The following is an 18,789-nucleotide window of genomic DNA, read 5'->3' on the forward strand; positions in this document are numbered from 1 at the left end:
CTCAGGTCTGCCCTGCTAAACCTGTGAGATCATAAAAAGTGGGAGGTGAATGCTCCACAACCACCAATCAGCTCATTTTAGGCATGACCCAGGTCAGATAACCCGGGTTGCACCGTTTACACTGCACCATTACCCGGGTCCATCCTGGGTCCAACCTTGGTAGCTACCTGGGTTGGAATTGCTGGGTCACTTGACCTGGGTTATTTTTCAGGGACCCTTTTACACTGAGCTGTGTCACGGGTAGACCCAGCAAAAACCCAGGTTTTTGCTCTGGTGTAAAAGGGGTATAAGAAAGTTAAGCTGCATACACACACAACGATTTAGTTAATGAACGATTTTAGTAAACGATTTTTTCCCTTGAAAAAATTAACTAAAATCGTTTACTAAAGTTGTTCATTTACTAAATGTAATGAACGATTTTTATGAACTACAAACGATTTTTGCATATTAACTTAATGAAAATCGTTGAGTTGACAAGTCTGACTGAACTACAAACTACAAACGTGAACGCGCATGAACAATAATCGTTCATCATTTGACTCAGAAAGTGAACGATTTTTTCAAACGATTATCGTTAAACGATATCGTTTAACGATAATCATTCAAAAAATCGTTGTGTGTATGCACCTTTAGAATTGAGTTAATTAGGTGCTAATGACGATTTTATAACAAGCGCAGGCTCCTTAATTTGGAATAATGAAAAGTTTGAAATAAACCCGTGACCCCAGTGTGGTGATACTCTGGTTCTCCAAGTTTTTGTAACTGGAAAAACTAGGGGTGAATTAGCTGATCTTAGATAACATATCACATAGTAATGGCCATGGCAAACAACCTAGCTTGTTACTGCAGACTTCCAATATTATTATGCCCTCAACCAAGATGGCCGATGAAGTCTTTTCCGCCCGACCATCACGTGAGGACAGCTTGGTGAGGTGCGCATGCGCAGGCGGCGGCCATGTTGCTGTGTGTCTGAGTGGGGTGACTGAGCGCCGGTGTCTCTATCTCGCCTCCTGTGTATCTGTCCTTCTTCCCGCATCCACCCCGGAGCTCCCAGGCCGCACGGTGAGTCTGCCGGTGTACGGGGACTTCTGCTGGTGATCCTGTATAGGCTGCGCCCTGTGGTGGAGGAGGGAGACCACGGACACTGCTGGCCATGACAATGCATTATCCCTCCATTACCTGCCGGCAGCTGCCCCCTGAGTCCACAACACCTGTGCCCGCTGCCATATTTACCCGTGACTCCACTACCCCTGTGCGCACTGCCATATTTACCCTTGACTCCACAACGCCTGTACCCACTGCCATATATTTCCCTGACTCCACAACGCCTGTGCCCACTGCCATATATATCTCTGACTCCACAACGCCTGTGCCCACTGCCGTATATATCCCTGACTCCACAACGCCTGTGCCCACTGCCATATATATCTCTGACTCCACAACGCCTGTGCCCACTGCCATATATATCTCTGACTCCACTACTCCTGTGCGCACTGCCATATATATCTCTGACTCCACAACGCCTGTGCCCACTGCCATATATATCTCTGACTCCACAACGCCTGTGCCCACTGCCATATATATCCCTGACTCCACTACCCCTGTGCGCACTGCCATATTTACTTGACTCCACAACCTTACAATCACTACTGCCCTGTGCCCATTCTCAGTGCTCATCTGTGTCAGCTGTCATCTTCCCCTGTGATAACTATGATCCCTGTCATCATTATCCTTGTGACCACTACTGCTCCATACCCATTTGTCACCACTGCCCGTCTACCAACAGTCTTCTACCCCTGTGATCACTTCTGCCCCTTCACTTCTCTCCCATCATCCCTAGCAGTGACCACTTCCCATCTATAGCCCTCTATGACTGCAATAACTCCTGACTACACTACCCCAACATTGTTGTTACCACTGCTGCTAATACCCCTGTGATCATGACTGGCCAGCTGCTCTGAGGCCATTGCCACCTGTGCCGGTGTGTTACTGTCATCTGCCCCATTGCTCCTGTGTGGTGTCACTGCTGTCCTGTCATCACTATTATAGGCCCACGTACATCTGCAATGAATTGGGAAAATTCCCTGTTTTGCAGATGATTGGAGAAAAAATCGGCAATGTATGGGGTACACCAGTCACCGGGTAGACCAAAAAGTGATCGGAATCTGTAAATCAGGTTGTCCAACATGTTGGATTTCACCGACCAATCGGGGCTGTAGATTGCTACAGTATGGTAACGATCAGCCGATTTGCCGACCATTACTAGTAAAATAATGAGCCTTTCCAGCTTGGCAGACCTGCAAATCACTGAATGTGTCTGTATGGGCGCAGATTGGGGAAAAAGCACAGGATCTGTGAATCATTATTCTGTGATTGCTGATGTATGAGCCCCTGAACCCATCATTTTTACCTATATGTAGGCTGTCCTTATCATTCCTTTAATTTGGGACACGTGAATTACACAGGTTCTGTGGCGGATTAAAACCAGGTGAAATGGAGACTTGAAAGTCAGCCAGCCCCAGAACCTGTGTAATTCATATGTGTCCTGAATTACAGGGATGATAAGCCAAGCCTACCTATATGCCAAGTAACCTTAGTGACCCCAGTGCTGACTGTCCCCACCACCAGTGCCCCTGGGTCTTATCTGTTTCTGAACTGGTTCTTTTTACCCACAACAGACCCAAGTCTTTAGGTTCTGCTCTGTCTTGTTATATCGCCCATACACTCAGCACCACTTCTCTCCATGCGATTAATGGATTGCTACAATCCCCAGGAACTTTTCTTATTCTGTTGAACTGTATAACCTGATTTATTATAAACAGATTATATTATTTTGTGTTTTAATTCTCTTGTCCCGGGCCTTTGTCCTGTTAGTGCCCAATGTCAGCAGGTTGTGTCCTGTATATAGTGTTTCCCCGGGCCACAGCCCAATGCCTGTAAGTTGTACCCGTATGTAGGCACTGATCTATACACATTGTGTGATATAAACTGATAACATTTGCATCTTGTAGGAGGAGACGGCTCACAGTAAAGAGCTGAAAAGGGTTCTAGCAGAAGGAGAATCTTAAACCCATAACATGGTGAGTTGTAACGGAGGTGGGAGTATGCAGTGTGCCAGTCTCTTGCCCACAGAGATGGTAGCTGTTTTATTCCTGGGTGATAGTCTCCAGAAGGGCACATACCATACAAAGCATCGCCCTGCCCTGATCTGCCTGCCAGCCAATAAGGGATCATTTATACACTGCTCCTATAAAAAACAATAGGTTGTAGTTGCATAAATCTGAGTGTGTGTGAGCCCACCGCCACCGGTGCTTCTACTAACGCTAATCAGTAGTATCCAGCCTTGTAAATCATACAGATGTGTCCTTATACTTGTGTGCTGTGGTCACGTTAAAGAGCCCCTCTAGGCGCGCCAGGTCCTGTGAGACTCTGCTAGCACCAGGCTTTCGCCGAAAATGCGTCTGTCGCACTGCGCTGTGACTAGGATGCACCGGCAGACACTGCTGATTAATTTGATATACAACACCTATATATCTCTGAATCTGTATACAGATCTGCTTCTCTGAATCTGCTTTTATCATTCCAAGTTCCCTTGTGCTTCATATACAGACTCTGGTGCACACAGATATAAAAGTGTCACATTAATCAGCACAGACTACCGGTGCGTCCTAGTTGCATCGCATTGCGACTGAGATGCATTTTCAGCGACAAAAAAAAATCCAACGCTAACAGAGTAGCGCAGGACCTGGCGGCTCTCTCACACCAGGCAAGTCGCGCTGCGTGGAGTATCGAGGCTAGATGAGGACAGATCTGTAGTAACTAGTGCTCATTGTGTCTCATGCCTCAGTGATGTCACTAGCCCTGGTGAACTAATGAGCTAATTTTCGGTTCAGACCATGACATGGGTGTTCCCACTGTGTGCAGGAGGTGAGTAAACCGTTTTTTGGTCTAGGGACACGCACAGCAAAAGACATAATTATTTTTCCAATTTGATAAATTTTTTCATACAAGCTGAAGAGAGGCCTGCCTTTATCATTTAGTATAGTATCTATCAGTTAGTGCCAATTGTTACTCCTTACGTAACAGCAACTACTCCATGTGTGTTCCCTGACATAACAACCGGGCGGGCATTTGTATTTGCCCACCCAGCTGAGAGGTCAGTCTCAGGCGGTCCCTGCAGCAAGTGTACTGGCGGCCGGCTGACCACCCCTACACAAAACCAGATTTGCCGATATGTCTGCACATATATCTGCCATCTACTGTGCTGCAGAGCAGATGCGATATGTCTGTGAACGACGTCATTCACAGACATATCGCGAGTAAACACTGGCCGATGCGCTTGTGAAATATCGCCCAGTGTGTACCCAGCTTTAGAGGCGCAGGGCACCGTCCTAGTGTCACACCTTAGAAACACTGAGCTACTTTGTGTATTTACACCCTGTATATAATGATGCTTCTCTCCATGATGTCTGGTTAATTCTATGTGTATCTTTGTCTTTACAGTCTCGAAGATATGATTCCAGAACCACTATATTCTCGCCAGAGGGTAGGTGCTATCACCTTGCAATGTGTGCTGGGAAGCTGCCGCCCTCAGCACACTTATACATGTAATCTTATTTATAGTACTGTAACGTTCTGTATATGAAATGAAAGCACTTTCTAGGGCGGGGCACAATCCTGATATTACTTACACTTTCACTTTCTGCCGGCAGCAGCATTAGATACAGCCATCGTCGTGCTACTGGGGGAACTTCCCACTTCTGCTGTATAATACACATTGTAACACTCACTATTTATGGTGCATACACACGGTCAGATTTTTCCTTCAGATATGAACGATAACGATTTAAAAGTCGTTCAGTCGTTCATATCTGAAGGAAAATCTGACACATCTGACATGCCTGGACGATGGACGATCTACAATGCGCGTTCCCGTTTGTCAGATAACGATATCTGACATCTGATGTGTTTGCAGTCAGACTTAAATGATTCCATTCATTTTAATGCAGTCAAAAATCGTTCAAATAGTTCAAATCTTTGGTAAAATCGTTCAAATCGTTCATCTGACAAGTCTGACAAATCTGACCGTGTGTATGCTCCATTATATGTGTACAGATTCCAAGTAACTTTCATTCCTCTGATAGAGGAATAAGGAGAAAGTTTTAATGTTTGTGATGATAAGAGTTGAGTGGAGATGTAGCCGGGTACACACTAGACGATATATATTATATATCATTCCAGTCCGCGTCGGAACGACATATCGCACAATACATGGTATAGTGCGTACCAAGTTTTAGATGGGAATTGGCTTCTATAGGTAATTTCTCCATTTTAACTTGAGCCCTCTCCCGCTATGAGAGAAAACATTGTCCCATGCCAGATCGGGCACCGCAGTCCACGCCCCAGCTTTCAGGATTTTAAGAAATAGAAAAAAACTTAAGGTCAAAAACTCTGAAACTCTTGAGTTGTGAAAGCCTTTATTTACAGCCTGGTGACCCGATGATGTGCTGTCTGTGGGTACCGTCCTTGCTGTATATTGAATGCTATCCATGTGTATACCCCACGTGTCATAGTTTAAGGTTCATTTAACCTAATGTAGTTTCGGAGATTTTACCTGCACTAAATTACATTCTTATTACAGAGCCGGTACTTTCTGAGAGAGGGCTTCTGCGGGGGAGTCCTTAAGCCGCCCAGAGCTTAACCCTTTTATAAAATGGTCCCAATGTGTATTTTTTTTTTTCCCCCCCCCCCATATATCCTCTCCCGGGATGTAGTTGACATCCCGGCGTTAGGGTTGCCGGTGCTCAGAATGCCGTCGCCGGAATCCCGACACCAGTCACAATTCTGGTGCCAACATCCTGACCGCTGGCATCCCCATGATTAGTATTGGGGTTAGGCTGCGGGGCGGAGGGTTGTTTTATGGTAGGTGTTTGGGTACTTGCTGGCAGGTGTCGGTATCCTAACCCAGTCGGAATGCTGGCATCGGAATTCTGACCGCCAGGATTTTGCGCACTGGCATCCCGTACCCAACTCCCTGTTATAGTATTGGGTGTAAGCTGCAATGACCATTATGCGAATGGGTGCTGGCAACATTAAGGTTGGATATTTGAGGTTTTAGGGTCATAACTGAATAATCTTTTTGCCCCCTCCCCAGGCCGCCTGTATCAGGTCGAGTACGCCATGGAAGCGATCGGACATGCCGGCACCTGCTTAGGGATCTTGGCAAACGACGGCGTCCTGCTGGCAGCCGAGAGGCGGAACATCCACAAACTCCTGGATGAAGTTTTCTTTTCAGAGAAAATCTATAAGCTGAACGAGTGAGTCCTGCGCGAGCCGCCTCTGATGCGTTACTAGAAGTTCCCCCTCTAGTGATGTAAGCCGCTCGTATGGGGGCGGAGCCTCTGTGTAACCCTCTCGTCTGCTCCTATTTCAGTGACATGGCTTGCAGCGTAGCTGGGATCACGTCCGACGCGAACGTGCTGACAAATGAACTGCGACTAATTGCTCAGAGGTGAGTGTGATGGGGAAATGCTGAGCTGGTAAGTCATCATGGCTTAGGCAGAGGTTATTGTAGAGAGCGGGCCAGTGACAGTTCCAAGGTAGCAGCCCTAACGCGTTTCATTGTGGAATAACCCAAAAGGAAACGCATCAGGTTCCCCACTTTGGACTACCACTGGATTGATTGATACAACATCCTCCGCTTTATTATCTCACTGCATGGGCTGCGTGTCTTCTGCAGTCTCAGTGCATTTAAAGTCATTTATATAGATAACTGGACCGGATGTAGTTAGCATCCCGGTGGTCGGGATGTTAAGCGCTCAGAATCCCGACTGTAAGTATTAAGGTTAGGGGGAGGGCTAGGTGGAAAGGTGGGTTAGGCAACTTACCTTTGGGCGTTGGGATGTCGGTATTCTGACTGCCAGCACCCCAACCCAACTGAACACTGAGGAAAAATAACGGCAGCTGATTTACTATGTTCATACCTGGTTTAACTTTCAGGTACCTGCTACAGTACCAGGAGCCCATCCCGTGTGAGCAGCTGGTGACCGCTCTGTGTGATATTAAACAAGCCTACACTCAATTTGGAGGTAATTTGTCTGTAGAACTATATTCTAAAGTAATAATAATTATCCTTTATATCGCGCCTTTCTCCCAGTACGACTCTAATCACTTTAGACAACAAGAAGACAGAAAGGGAAACTGAAATATCCAAAAGTGGTGCACTTAAAAGTTGTTACATTAAAATATAACTTTTTTATTGTTACTTAATAATATAGCATTTCATAATAAAGAAAACAGAGAAAATTGGTTAAAAAAATAGAAGAATTGTGTCATAGTACGAAGCGTGTGGTTAAAATTATGTAGCATCGCTCTTGCAATCCCACCAGATGTCACATTAAACTTATTAGGGGACACTGGAGGTGCTTACGCTGGGGTATAGAGGCGTGGATAACTGGAGCCGGAACTTTAAATAATTTAGAAGTGTGAAGCTCCTCCCCCTCTATGCCCCATCAGCCCTCAGTTTAGAAAATGTGCCTCATGGAGCTGGTCACAATCTGCTGTGATCCAGCATCACATATATGTTTATTATTTATTTAGGTTTATTTATTTTGTATATCTTTTTACACTATATTAGGTACCCTTCGCCACCTCTCTAAAGGTGGGGTCCGGGTACCTGGCGCCCTGTCCTTATAGGAGGCAGGAAGGAGTGCACAGCGCTTATATGAAAAGCACTGACAGCTCCTTACCGCCACAGCACATTCTCAACAGGAAAAAGAGAGGTGCTGAAGCTGCAGAGATACTCCATCGGGGACCACGCAGTGAGTAACCACCTGCGCATCCCCCGGCTCCCAGCCCCGCCGCTGTCTAGCGGTTTTACATATTTAGAATGCTGGGCAGCTAATGCAGAGCACTATGCTCCTCCTCCTCCCGCTGGTAAGCGCGGCACCCGGCTTAGCCTGGTGCGGGGCAGCTGATAAGTGCGCTACAAGCGTGGCCACCTGCTCTCCCTCTCCCCGCTGTTTCAGTGGCGTGGGGCAGGGGATAAGTGCGCTACAGGCGCGACCAGGCGGCTGCTCTCCCTCCTACCCGCCGGGCTCTCCCTCTCCCCGCTGTTACACGCGGGGCAGCTGACAGGCGCCTGCTCTCCCTCCTACAAGCCCGGCTCTCCCTCTCCCTGCTGTTACACGCGGGGCAGCACAGGCGCCTGCTCTCCCTCTTTCCGCCCGGCTCTCCCTCTCCCCGCTGTTACACGCAGGGCAGCTGACAGGTGCCTGCTCTCCCTCCTTCCGCCCGGCTCTCCCTCTCCCCGCTGTTACACGCGGGGCAGAGAGGCTGTAAAGCGGTCCACTGTACACGCGGTGTAGCACCAGGTGTGAACGCGGGGGGAAGGTTAATGGCCACAGAAACCATCTTGTAAAGCCCTTTTGGGCATAAAGAAGGGGGGCGGAGCTTAAAGGCAGCGCGGGTCTCTCTCCTCTACGCGGCAAGCGGCTGTATAACAGCAGGGCTGCCGCTCTTCATTACACAGCAGCTCATACTGCATCTCTATATAGAAGATTGCAGTGTAAGACACAGAAGGATGGATTCCTCTGCTGCCATTCCTGTGCTGCAGGACAACATCTCCTGATTACATCCTGGTAAAGAGGCTGTAAGTAACTGGGGTGTAAGTGCAGGGGAATCTGATCTGTGGGAAGGGGGTTTCTCCTCCTCTGTGTCCCACAGCCTTCTTGTTTTTATATGTCTGTGTCTTTTCTGTTTTATGCTGTGTTTCTCTGAGTGACTGTGTGTACCATGTCCAACAGAACCAAGGCTTCTCAAAGGCTGTTTGTCTGTTCCAAGTGTAACAACAAACAGACCAAGCCACATGCCACTGGGTCCACGTTATGTGATGCTTGTATAACAACAGATTCACAGATGGCGATTACTAGCTCTCCTGCTCCGCCATGGGTCACTGACATGGTAGGAGTTATGTAAAATTTAGCATCAGAGTTGGCTGAGGCGCGCAGGTCTCAACCTCCCTGGATAGCTGACTTAACCAAGTCTCTAGACACCCTGGTTCAGATGATGGGTACAGCGGTGCCTACACACTCCACTTCCTACCAAAGCCCGTCTCAAAAGCGTACTCTGACTGTTCTCCAGTCAGAAGAGTCGGACGGAGAATTCCTCGCCACAGAGGATACCGTAGAGGGTGAATTGGAGGAAGTTTTAAGAAATAACAGGGCCTGGAAACAATTCCAAATTTCAAGACCTGGGTTCAGATCCCACATCCACTGACTATTTAATGTGTATCCAGAGATAGTGCAGAGGGTAAAGCACCTGTTCTGCATCTGGGCGTAGTTTTCCGTATAGCTTCCCTTTTCCATCATCCATGATGGAGAAGTGGGAAACATCTCCTCCTGTAGATGTCTGTTTCCCGTCTCACTAAGAAAACGGCACTTCCGGTGCCGGGAGCTACTGTTTTAAAGGACACTTCGGATCGTAAGTTGGAGACAACACTAAGATCTATATATACCGCAACGGGAGCTTAACTTAGTCCTAACCTTGTTACCGCTGGGGTTAACAAGGCTGTGGTTTGCTGGGCTGATCAGTTGATTTCAGGTTTGGACTCTGGTACTTCCAGAGCAGAATTACGTCTATTAGCAGAACACATCCGTGAGTCTGCAGTTTACTTGGGAGAAGCTTCAAAGGATATTAGTCAGATTAGTGCTCGCATATCTGCATCTGCTATTTCAGGATTACCATTCACGGGTGACATGCTTTTTGGCCCGGAATTGGACAAGTGGATATCCCAAGCCACGGGGCGGTAAGTTCTCTTTCCTCCCGTCTACTGCTCCACTTCCCAGAAGACCTTATACTGGACCTTCGTTTCATTCCTTTTGAGCCCCTCATTCCTTTCATGGTAGAGCCAGAGGTGCTTCTACGCAACCGAGAGGAGGTAGAGGTCGTCCACACACGGTTGCACGTAGACCAGAGTCTAAACCAGCTGAGAAACAGGTGGCATGACTGTTTTCCGTCCCACCTGGGGTCTCCTGCGGTGGGAGCCCACTTGCAAGAATTTCAAGTTCTACAAGAGGCTATCAGGTCTCTAGTAGTGTCATCTGTGTTAGTTCCGGTTCCGGAGCATCAGCGAGGTATGGGGTTTTACTCAAGCCTGTTTGTAGTGCCCAGACCGGAGGGTGCGGTCATGGCCATCTTGAACCTCAAGTCCTTAAACCTGTATCTAAAGATGTATCGTTTCAAAATGGAATCTCTGCAGTCCGTTGTTGCGAGCTTGGAACCAGGGAAGTTCCTATTATCCCTGGATATCAGGGATACTTATCCTCCATTTTCCCATGGGAACCACACCAAGCTTTTCTGCATTTTGCCATATTGAAAGATCATATCCTCGGCTCCCCGCATATTCAACAAACTCATAGCAGTCATGATCGCTCTCCTTCAGTCATCAGGAGTGAACATAATCCATTATTTGGACGATCTGTTGCTTCAGTATCTCTTCTATCAGATCAAGCACAGAGGTTAGTCCAGCTGGTCCTCAGACCAAAGAAGGTGTCAATGCTTCTTTGTCTGCGTCTCTTAGGAAAGATGGTAGCTGCTTTCGAGGCACTACAGTACGGCTGGTTTCACTCCAGGGGTCAGGGTCTCATCTGCTTCTACAACGACAAATCCGTCTGAGCCCGGTTACCAGAGTGGCCTTCTCTGGTGGACGCAATCCACCAATCTTTTAGCAGGCCGGAGATTCGGAGTGTGGAACTGGATCATCGTAACTACGGATGCCAGCCTCCGAGGATGGAGAGCAGTAGTCCTCGATTACCACTTTCAGGTTCAAGGGTCCCCTCTAGAACGGAAGTGGGCCATAAAGGCGTTGGAACTCAGAGCGAACAATGCTCTGATAGAGGCAACAGAGTTTCTAAAGGGCTCATCCGGTAAGAGTTCAGTCCGACAGCGCGACGGCAGTCGTTTTCATCAACGGCCTGAGTCGCATGGCTATGCGAGAAGTAACGGAGATCTTCCGGTGGGCCGAGAACCAGTAAGTAATCCTGTCGGTGGTATTCATCCCGGGTGTGGACAACTGGGAAGCAGATTACCTAAGTCGCCAGGATGTCCAGAATGGAAACTTCATCCAGACGTGTTCAGCGCGCTGATACGTCGATGGGGATGTCCTCAGGTGAACCTCAGGGCGTCGCGACTGAATTGTCAGCTCCCAATATACGTGTCAAGAACTTGAGATCCACAGGCGGAAGCAGTGGCCGCTCTGACAAGTCAGTGGATCTACGACTTTGTTTATCTTTTTCCTCCGATTCCGCGTCTTCCTTGTCTTCTAAAAAGGGAATAAACAAGAGACAGCCTCTGTAATTCTCGTGGCTCAGAACTGGCCTCGGAGAAGTTGGTTCTCGGACCTTCGGTCCCTATTGACAGAAGATCCGTGGTCCTTTCCTATGCGCCCGGATCCTCTACAGCAGGTTTTGTTTTCATACACCCCAACTTAGCGCAACTGTGTTTAACGGGGTAGCTCTTTAAACCGATATCCTAAGACACAGTGGCATCCCAGACGCGGTTATCCCCACCATGATACGTGCCAGGAAGCCAGTTTCGGCTGCGCATGATCATCGCTTTTGGCGTGCTTATATCTCATGGTGTTACGGTCGGGGTCTTCTGTCTAGGACTTTTCGTTTATCCACGGTTTCTGCTTTTCCTTTAGACAGGTCTGGATTCTGACCTTCGTCTAGGAACCTTAAAGGTGCAAATCTCTGACCTTTCCATTTTCCTTTCAAAGGAAATTGTCCTTCTTTCCTGAGATGCTGACATTCTGTAAGGGGTCTTGCGCGCGCAGCTCCCTTTCGTAACCTGCAATAGCTCCCTGGGATCTAAACTTGGTGCTTCTGTTTTTTCAGTCGCCCATGTTTGAACCTTTGGAGGATGTTGATCTTAAGTACCTGTCTTGGAAGACGGTCCTCCTCCTGGCTCTTGCTTCGACTCGTAGAGTTTCAGAATGGGGGGCTATGTCTGATAAGCACCTTACCTTGTGTTTCATGCTGATAGGGCGGAACTCCGGACGGTAGCCGCTTTCCTTCCCAATTTTGTGTCAGCTTTTCATATCTATCAGCCTATTGTGGTACCGTCGTTGTTGGAGGACTCTGGTGGGTCTTCTGCCTTGGATGTGGTTACGGCTCTCCGCACCTATGTTGCCAGGACAGCGTACCTCCTTAAGTTTGTCGTTTTTTGTCTTCTATGATGCTGTTCGGAGGGGTTGTCCATTGTCTAAGCAAACTTTGGCACGTTGGATTCTGCTGACTATTCATCTGGCTTATGTTAGTGCCGACCGTCTGCCTCCTTCGTCCATTTCGGCTCATTCTACACGTTCTGTGGGTGCGTCATGGGCGGCCGGTAGAGGAGCCTCCTCGTCACAATTGTGCCGTGCGGCGTCTTGGTCTTCAGTTCACACGTTTGTCAAGTTTTACAAAGTGGATATGTTTCCTTCTTGGGCATCCCGGTTTGGCCGCCTAGTTCTGCAGGCGCCTCAGAGCGCTCCCGCCCGTGGGGAAAAAACTTTGGGATGTCCCCAGCGTAAGCACCTCCAGTGTCCCCTAGTGGATGAAAGAGAAAACGTGATTTTGGTACCTATCGGTAAATCCTTTTCTCTGATTCCACAGGGGACACTGGACATCCACCTCTGCGCTCTTTGCCTGCCTGTTCGGCTTGTTCCGTATGTTGTATGATACAGTTATTGTGTGTTCTTCTCTCCTTTTCTTACTCCGCTTGTTCTCCATCTCCTCTCGGTCTTCATTTTCTAAACTGAGGGCTGATGGGGCATAGAGGGGGAGGAGCTTCACACTTCTAAATTATTTAAAGTGTCGGCTCCAGTTATCCACGCCTCTATACCCCAGCGTAAGCAACCTCCAGTGTCCCCTGTGGAATCAGAGAAAAGGATTTACCGGTAGGTACCAAAATCCCATTTTGTGGCGCTCTTATATCTGTTTATTCTGTTTATGTATTTCACCCAAATTAATACTCAGACCCCCTTAGCTGGTCAAAATAGTAATAATTATGATTGTGCTTCTCTTTAAACAGAGAATTTGTAATAAAAGATTGGCTTAAATTATTGGGTGATGTGTAAGATTATTATTAACCATACCAAAATTGACAGCTACTTAAGGTGATTGTAATAATAAATGTAATAACTAATCCTGCGCCAGCATAGTGTGATGTGACGTAGTTCTGGTGCACCTTCTCTAACGCTATCAGCCCAGAGCTTGCAGTATTCCTCCTTAGCACTATCTATATACTGTATCTCATTGTAGGACTGATTCTGAGTCGCACCCAAATGCCGCTGTTTAGAGTTGAGAAGTTTTTTTATGCTGCTCCTGCATCTGCGCAAAAGTCTCTAGAACCTCCTACGGCGCATGTATAACACTGTATATTACGCACAGAGGCGCAGTGGCGATAGAGACGTCCGGTGCGTGAAAAATATTTTGGGTGTTCCTCGGCGGTGACTGGGAGATGGCCATTCAGACACACCGAGATGGTCGGTCTTACGGGCGCGTTATGGGAGTGCCGCAGAGCTGGTTGCGTCCTTGGACGCTTAATCACTCGCGTTGGAGGCCATGCTGGGACTGAGAATTTGCACCTAGCATTGGGCTGGTGCAAGTTTCCATGGTGCGACTTGTGGTGGTGGCTTTAGAGGCACAAGCGGGATTTCAGCATCTAAAGAGGGCGTTTAAGTCCTTGCACATGCAGACGCACGTCTGTATACACCAGGGAAGGGCTTGTCCAGGTATTAACATAAAGTCACACAAGAATGCGGCAAGGTCTGGCTCAGAATTAGGCCCTATATGTGCATATGAGTGTTATCGCCAGATACTGTACTTTTTATACTGTCATTTCTATTTCTTAGGCAAGCGCCCGTTTGGCGTCTCCCTGTTGTACATCGGGTGGGACAAGCACTACGGTTTCCAGCTATATCAGAGCGATCCCAGCGGGAATTACGGAGGCTGGAAAGCCACATGTATCGGGAATAACAGCGCAGTAAGAGCCATATTCACTTTGATCATTTACAGATGGCACTTTCTTCATGTTCTAATATGTTATTGTCTTGCAGAAAAAGAGAAGCCCCCACTTTATCCACTATCAACTATTATTGGTGAATGTTGAAGTTGTTTTAAAATGATGTAGAATTGGGGAGAATCTAGGAGCCAGTGGGGGGGATTTTTTGCTTTGTGTTAATCCCTAAACCTTTTTTTTTTTTATTAAGTAGTCAGTGGGCGCCCGTGACCGTATTTGGGTTGGGCTTGTCGCCCGTTTTCGTACAGGACTGATGGATAACAATTGATATAGGATCATAAAGTGACTGCTAGCAGTGAAATGACTCTGTTTTGTTTGCAGGCAGCTGTCTCCATGCTGAAACAGGACTACAAGGAAGGGGAAATGACCCTGAAATCAGCGCTGGCTTTAGCTGTTAAAGTCCTTAACAAGACCATGGATGTCAGCAAACTGTCTGCTGAGAAAGGTGACAGCAACAGAGTCTTATTATATGGGTTCCTGCTGTTTAATGTTCATCAATCCCTCAACATTGATAATTTGATTATGATAACGTCTATTGAAACGACCATTCCATCTCTGGAGCCCTGAGAAAATAGCTGATAGTTAGGGCCAGTGCTGCATTATAGGGGAGGCGTGCTTGCCCGATGTGCCGGCCAGGCCTCGTGTACTCTGTAAAATGAGTTCCTATATGAGAACTCGAGGAATCTATTAAGCTTGTGTGTGACATTCACTCGTTAATAATCGTTCAAATATAAGTGAATGATTTTAGTAACCTCGGCCTTCAAGTGACACTGATAATATAAAATATTCACTTTTGTTGAAATTCACATTCACTGACCGATAAAACGATGTACACGTTTATTTTTTAATGGGGAAAAAAAAAACATTTCTGCGTCTTTGTAGAGTAAAGCTGCATACACACACACACAACGATTTAGTAAATGAACGATTTTGGTAAACGATTTTCGTTCATTTTTTCAAGGGAAAAATTTACGAAAATCGTTTACTAAAATCGTTCATTTACTAAATGTAATGAATGGTTTTTTGAAACTACAGACGGTTTTTGCATATTCCCTTACTGAAAATCATTGAGTTGGTCAGTCTGACTGAACTACAAACGTGAACGCGCATGAACGATAATCGTTCATCGTTTTAACTCAGAAAGTGAACGATTTTTTCAATGATTGAACGATATCGTTAATCGTTCCAAAAATCGTGTGTATGCACCTTAAGAGTTAAAGGGACAATAACTTGGGGGGGGGGGGGGGCGCACACAAAGATAATAAATATATATAATTCTTTGCACTAACTATAAAGAATTCCATTATCATTAAATGACTTTTGACTAATAAAGGAACCCATACAAATTACAGAAACAAGAGATTAGGCGCTAATAAAAAAGATATATATAGATCTATCTCTATCTATCTTTGCAGTCAAATGACCAAAATATTTTGAATTAATAGCAGCAAGGTGCCATGTGTATTTGTGAATACACACCTGCACCATCACATGCTATGGTGTAACAAAGACATACAGAGAGAGGTCTATTTGCGCTAAGACACCATTTATTAATAAATACAATAATCAGGGGGTTCTGATGTTCACTAAAAGTATATATGATTTAATATATTTTATATGCAATGTATATTGAGACTAGAATATGACTAGCCATAATGTACACATTAATATTTAGACATGTAACATACATAAATACCAACAAATGCAGCATATAAAAAGAATTATACGTACAACCAATAAAACAACTATAATGATCACAAGAACTCTATGGGGATCACCAAGTCTAATATGTGAATGACACTGTGCTTTTAAAAGGACTCCGTCCCCCCCATGCTGTAAAGAGAGGTGCAGCGGCTGCAATTGCACGGCCACCCATGTATCCACCTACGGGATACCACAGATGCTGACGCTGGAAGTAGACGCCAGTAGTCTTTATATTCCAGATGCTATGGGGAATGCTTCAAATGGACAGCGACAACAAAAAAAAAGTATATGGCAACCAATCCCAGCGATGGCAAAGGGGCGAATGCACTAAGATAACAATTGTCCAGTCATGCATTCGCATAGGGCTTTGGATTCTCTAACCGGTTTCGCTCCTGTATAGAGCGAGTTTTTTCAAAACTGGTGGATACACGGGCGGCGTGCAGTTGCAGCCGCGGCACCTCTCTTTACAGCTAGGGGGTGTTAATGTTTACATTATGGCTAGTCATATTCTAGTCTGAATAAATATACATTGCATATAAAATATTAATTTATATATATTTTTTTAGTGAACATCAGACCCCCTGATTATTCTGTTTTTATTTATTTATAAATGGTGTCTTATTAGCTCAAATAGACCTTTCTCTTTGTATAATAATGGAACCTGGCATATATACCACGTCACCTCAGTTTGCACCCACGTCCTGCCTCCCTCTCTACCATTCTATCTTGTCTTGGGTCCGTCCAAGCCACCCGTCCCGTCCCCTTTATACCCCATTCCTGCCGGTTCTCTTTGTCTCCGGCTGGGTTCTGTCCAGTCTCCCTAACAGCGAGAGCCGTTGGAGACGGGATATACCATAGGGAATTATTATATAGACTAGCATTTGCCTGCAGCTTCGCTCGCGTGGATGTCTGTTATTACACAGTGGAACTAATTTTTCTTCTTCAGGGTCCATAGGGCTCCACAGGGAGAGAATGGGGTGTAGATGGTACTTGGAGGACCGGACACCAACAGCAAAGCTTTTTTATATCCCAGGATGCTCCGGTCCTTCCCCCTATACCCCGCCCACAGCCTGAGACTAACTCAGTTTTGTTGGTGTCCAGCAGGAGCTGGATCACTGTTAGAACAGTGGGGCTGCTTTTAAGTAGGCCAAGCTTTATTTTATGATTTATTTTTTTACTACAGAGCAAACTATGCTGGACAGTCCCCTGGACATCTGCACTGTTGCTCCTGTTTGTCATGAATAGTTCATGAATTGTTCCTAAAAGTATATTTTCCCCAAAAAATTTTTTTATATACATCTAGTAATTTTTGGCTTGTGGAGCCTGCACACTGCACACCGAGTGTCAAGCGTCTGGTTTTTCCTTTATGGCTCCTCTCCCTGATGTCACATTGAGATAATCCATACCTCAGTTTCTTTCTAGGTGACTATAGGTGCATACACACACAACACGATGTAAGTAATGAACGATTTTGGTTCAGCTTTTCCCTTGAAAACAAAGTAGTTGGTTTTTACTTTACTTAATAAACGATTTTCTGCGTTGAAGGAAAAATGTTGCAACTTCTATTGAAAATCGTTCAGTTGGCCAGTCTGACTGAACTACAATCGACAAACATGAACGCGCATGAACGATAATCGTTCGTTTTACACTGAAAGATTTTTTAACAATAATGACGTCACAGTTAAATCGTTCAAAAAATCGTTGTGTGTGTGTGTGTACGCACCTTAAGCTATAAAATGTTGAAAACACAATCCAAATTCATCACGTAAAACAGACAGACAAAAATTCTGATTTTTTTGTTTTTTTTAGTCTCCATAGTTCATACACTGTGCCAAGGAGTACATTTCTCCAAAGAAATTTCTATGTACAGACACAACCATCACAACTTTATTATAAGTATAGATTTTTATGTCAATTGATAATATAAACTTTTTGTCTTTTATAAAGGAAAAGTATTGAGTAATGTTAAAAATGTGGTTCAGTAACAAGTGATACCACTCCTCCATCATTCTGTGATTTGCACCCAGTGATGGTAAAATAATAGTGTAAATTGTATTCTTTGTTTTAGTGGAAATCGCCACATTAACGCGTGAGAACGGGAAGACGAAAATCCGAGTCCTGAAACAGAAAGAGGTGGAGGAATTAATAAAACTCCACGAAGCAGAGGAAGCAAAGATAGAACGGGAGAAGAAAGAGAGAGAACAGAAGGAGAAAGACAAGTAATAAGGGGGAATACGCTGGTTAATTATTGTTTTTCTGTTTATAATCCGTATTTCCTGCCTCGTCACTCACTGACTTCCACACCGAGATTCTGATCACTGAATGAATTTCTACCATATCTGTCGGCTTTTTTGTTTTGTTTCTCAAATAAAACTGAAATTGGTTTTTCTTACAACGCTGCTCTGGGAAGGAAATATATATTTCTATGGTCTTTAGCTTTTTCTAAGGGATGTTGTCTCTTTTTTTGCTGTAAACTCCTAACTAGTGTCCTGGATGCACACGCATTATACCGGTAATATTTAGTAAATATGTGGAGATATGACCAGGTGGCTGGCCGACACAGCTGCTGCCAAGGAGGCTCCTGGGTACAGTTTATACCTTCATGTTTTGTAGTACATGTTGCCCTGTTCCGATGGTTGGCTGGACGCCAGCCCGTCTCTCTCTTGTGCACCACCAGAGTCCTATTAAAGTTCTGAAAGCCCTGACAACATCCAGAGTATGGTTGGCCTTGGCAATGTTAGCTAGTTTTGGCATTTAAGGGGGGGGGAACCACCTGTTAGTGTACATTGATGGTGGAGTTCTGATGGGTGATGGCCTTGCATGCGCATCCAGACCCTCCTACAAATATAGTGATAGACGGCAACCAAAGGGAAGAAGTGGGAAACCCCTTCTTTGCACACCAGGAGGTTATTTCATACCCTGTGAGAAGGCTTTTCCAAAACTGTTTTTCTGGCTTTAAGCACAGTCTCTAACACCCTGTCAGACAAAGCCTTCGCTCTAAAGAGAATTAGATATATTTACTTA

The 18,789-nt window shown here is 45.7% G+C and overlaps 1 protein-coding gene across 1 annotated transcript; it reads left to right on the top strand.

Annotated features, from left to right (window-relative positions):
• The first annotated feature begins 916 nt into the window (after window positions 1-916).
• Window positions 917-18,160, top strand: PSMA4 (proteasome 20S subunit alpha 4). The gene is made up of 9 exons (XM_088447873.1): window positions 917-1,062; window positions 3,012-3,080; window positions 4,504-4,546; window positions 6,155-6,317; window positions 6,434-6,511; window positions 7,000-7,088; window positions 13,895-14,025; window positions 14,383-14,506; window positions 17,834-18,160. The coding sequence occupies exons 2-9, from the start codon at window positions 3,078-3,080 to the stop codon at window positions 17,986-17,988; spliced, it is 786 nt and encodes a 261-aa protein (XP_088303999.1). The 5' UTR covers window positions 917-1,062; window positions 3,012-3,077; the 3' UTR covers window positions 17,989-18,160.
• The last annotated feature ends 629 nt before the right edge of the window (window positions 18,161-18,789 follow it).

Source organism: Taudactylus pleione, unplaced genomic scaffold (assembly GCF_031769625.1).
Source record: "Taudactylus pleione unplaced genomic scaffold, aTauple2 ptg000442l, whole genome shotgun sequence".
In the NCBI taxonomy this organism is placed as follows: Eukaryota; Metazoa; Chordata; class Amphibia; order Anura; family Myobatrachidae; genus Taudactylus; species Taudactylus pleione.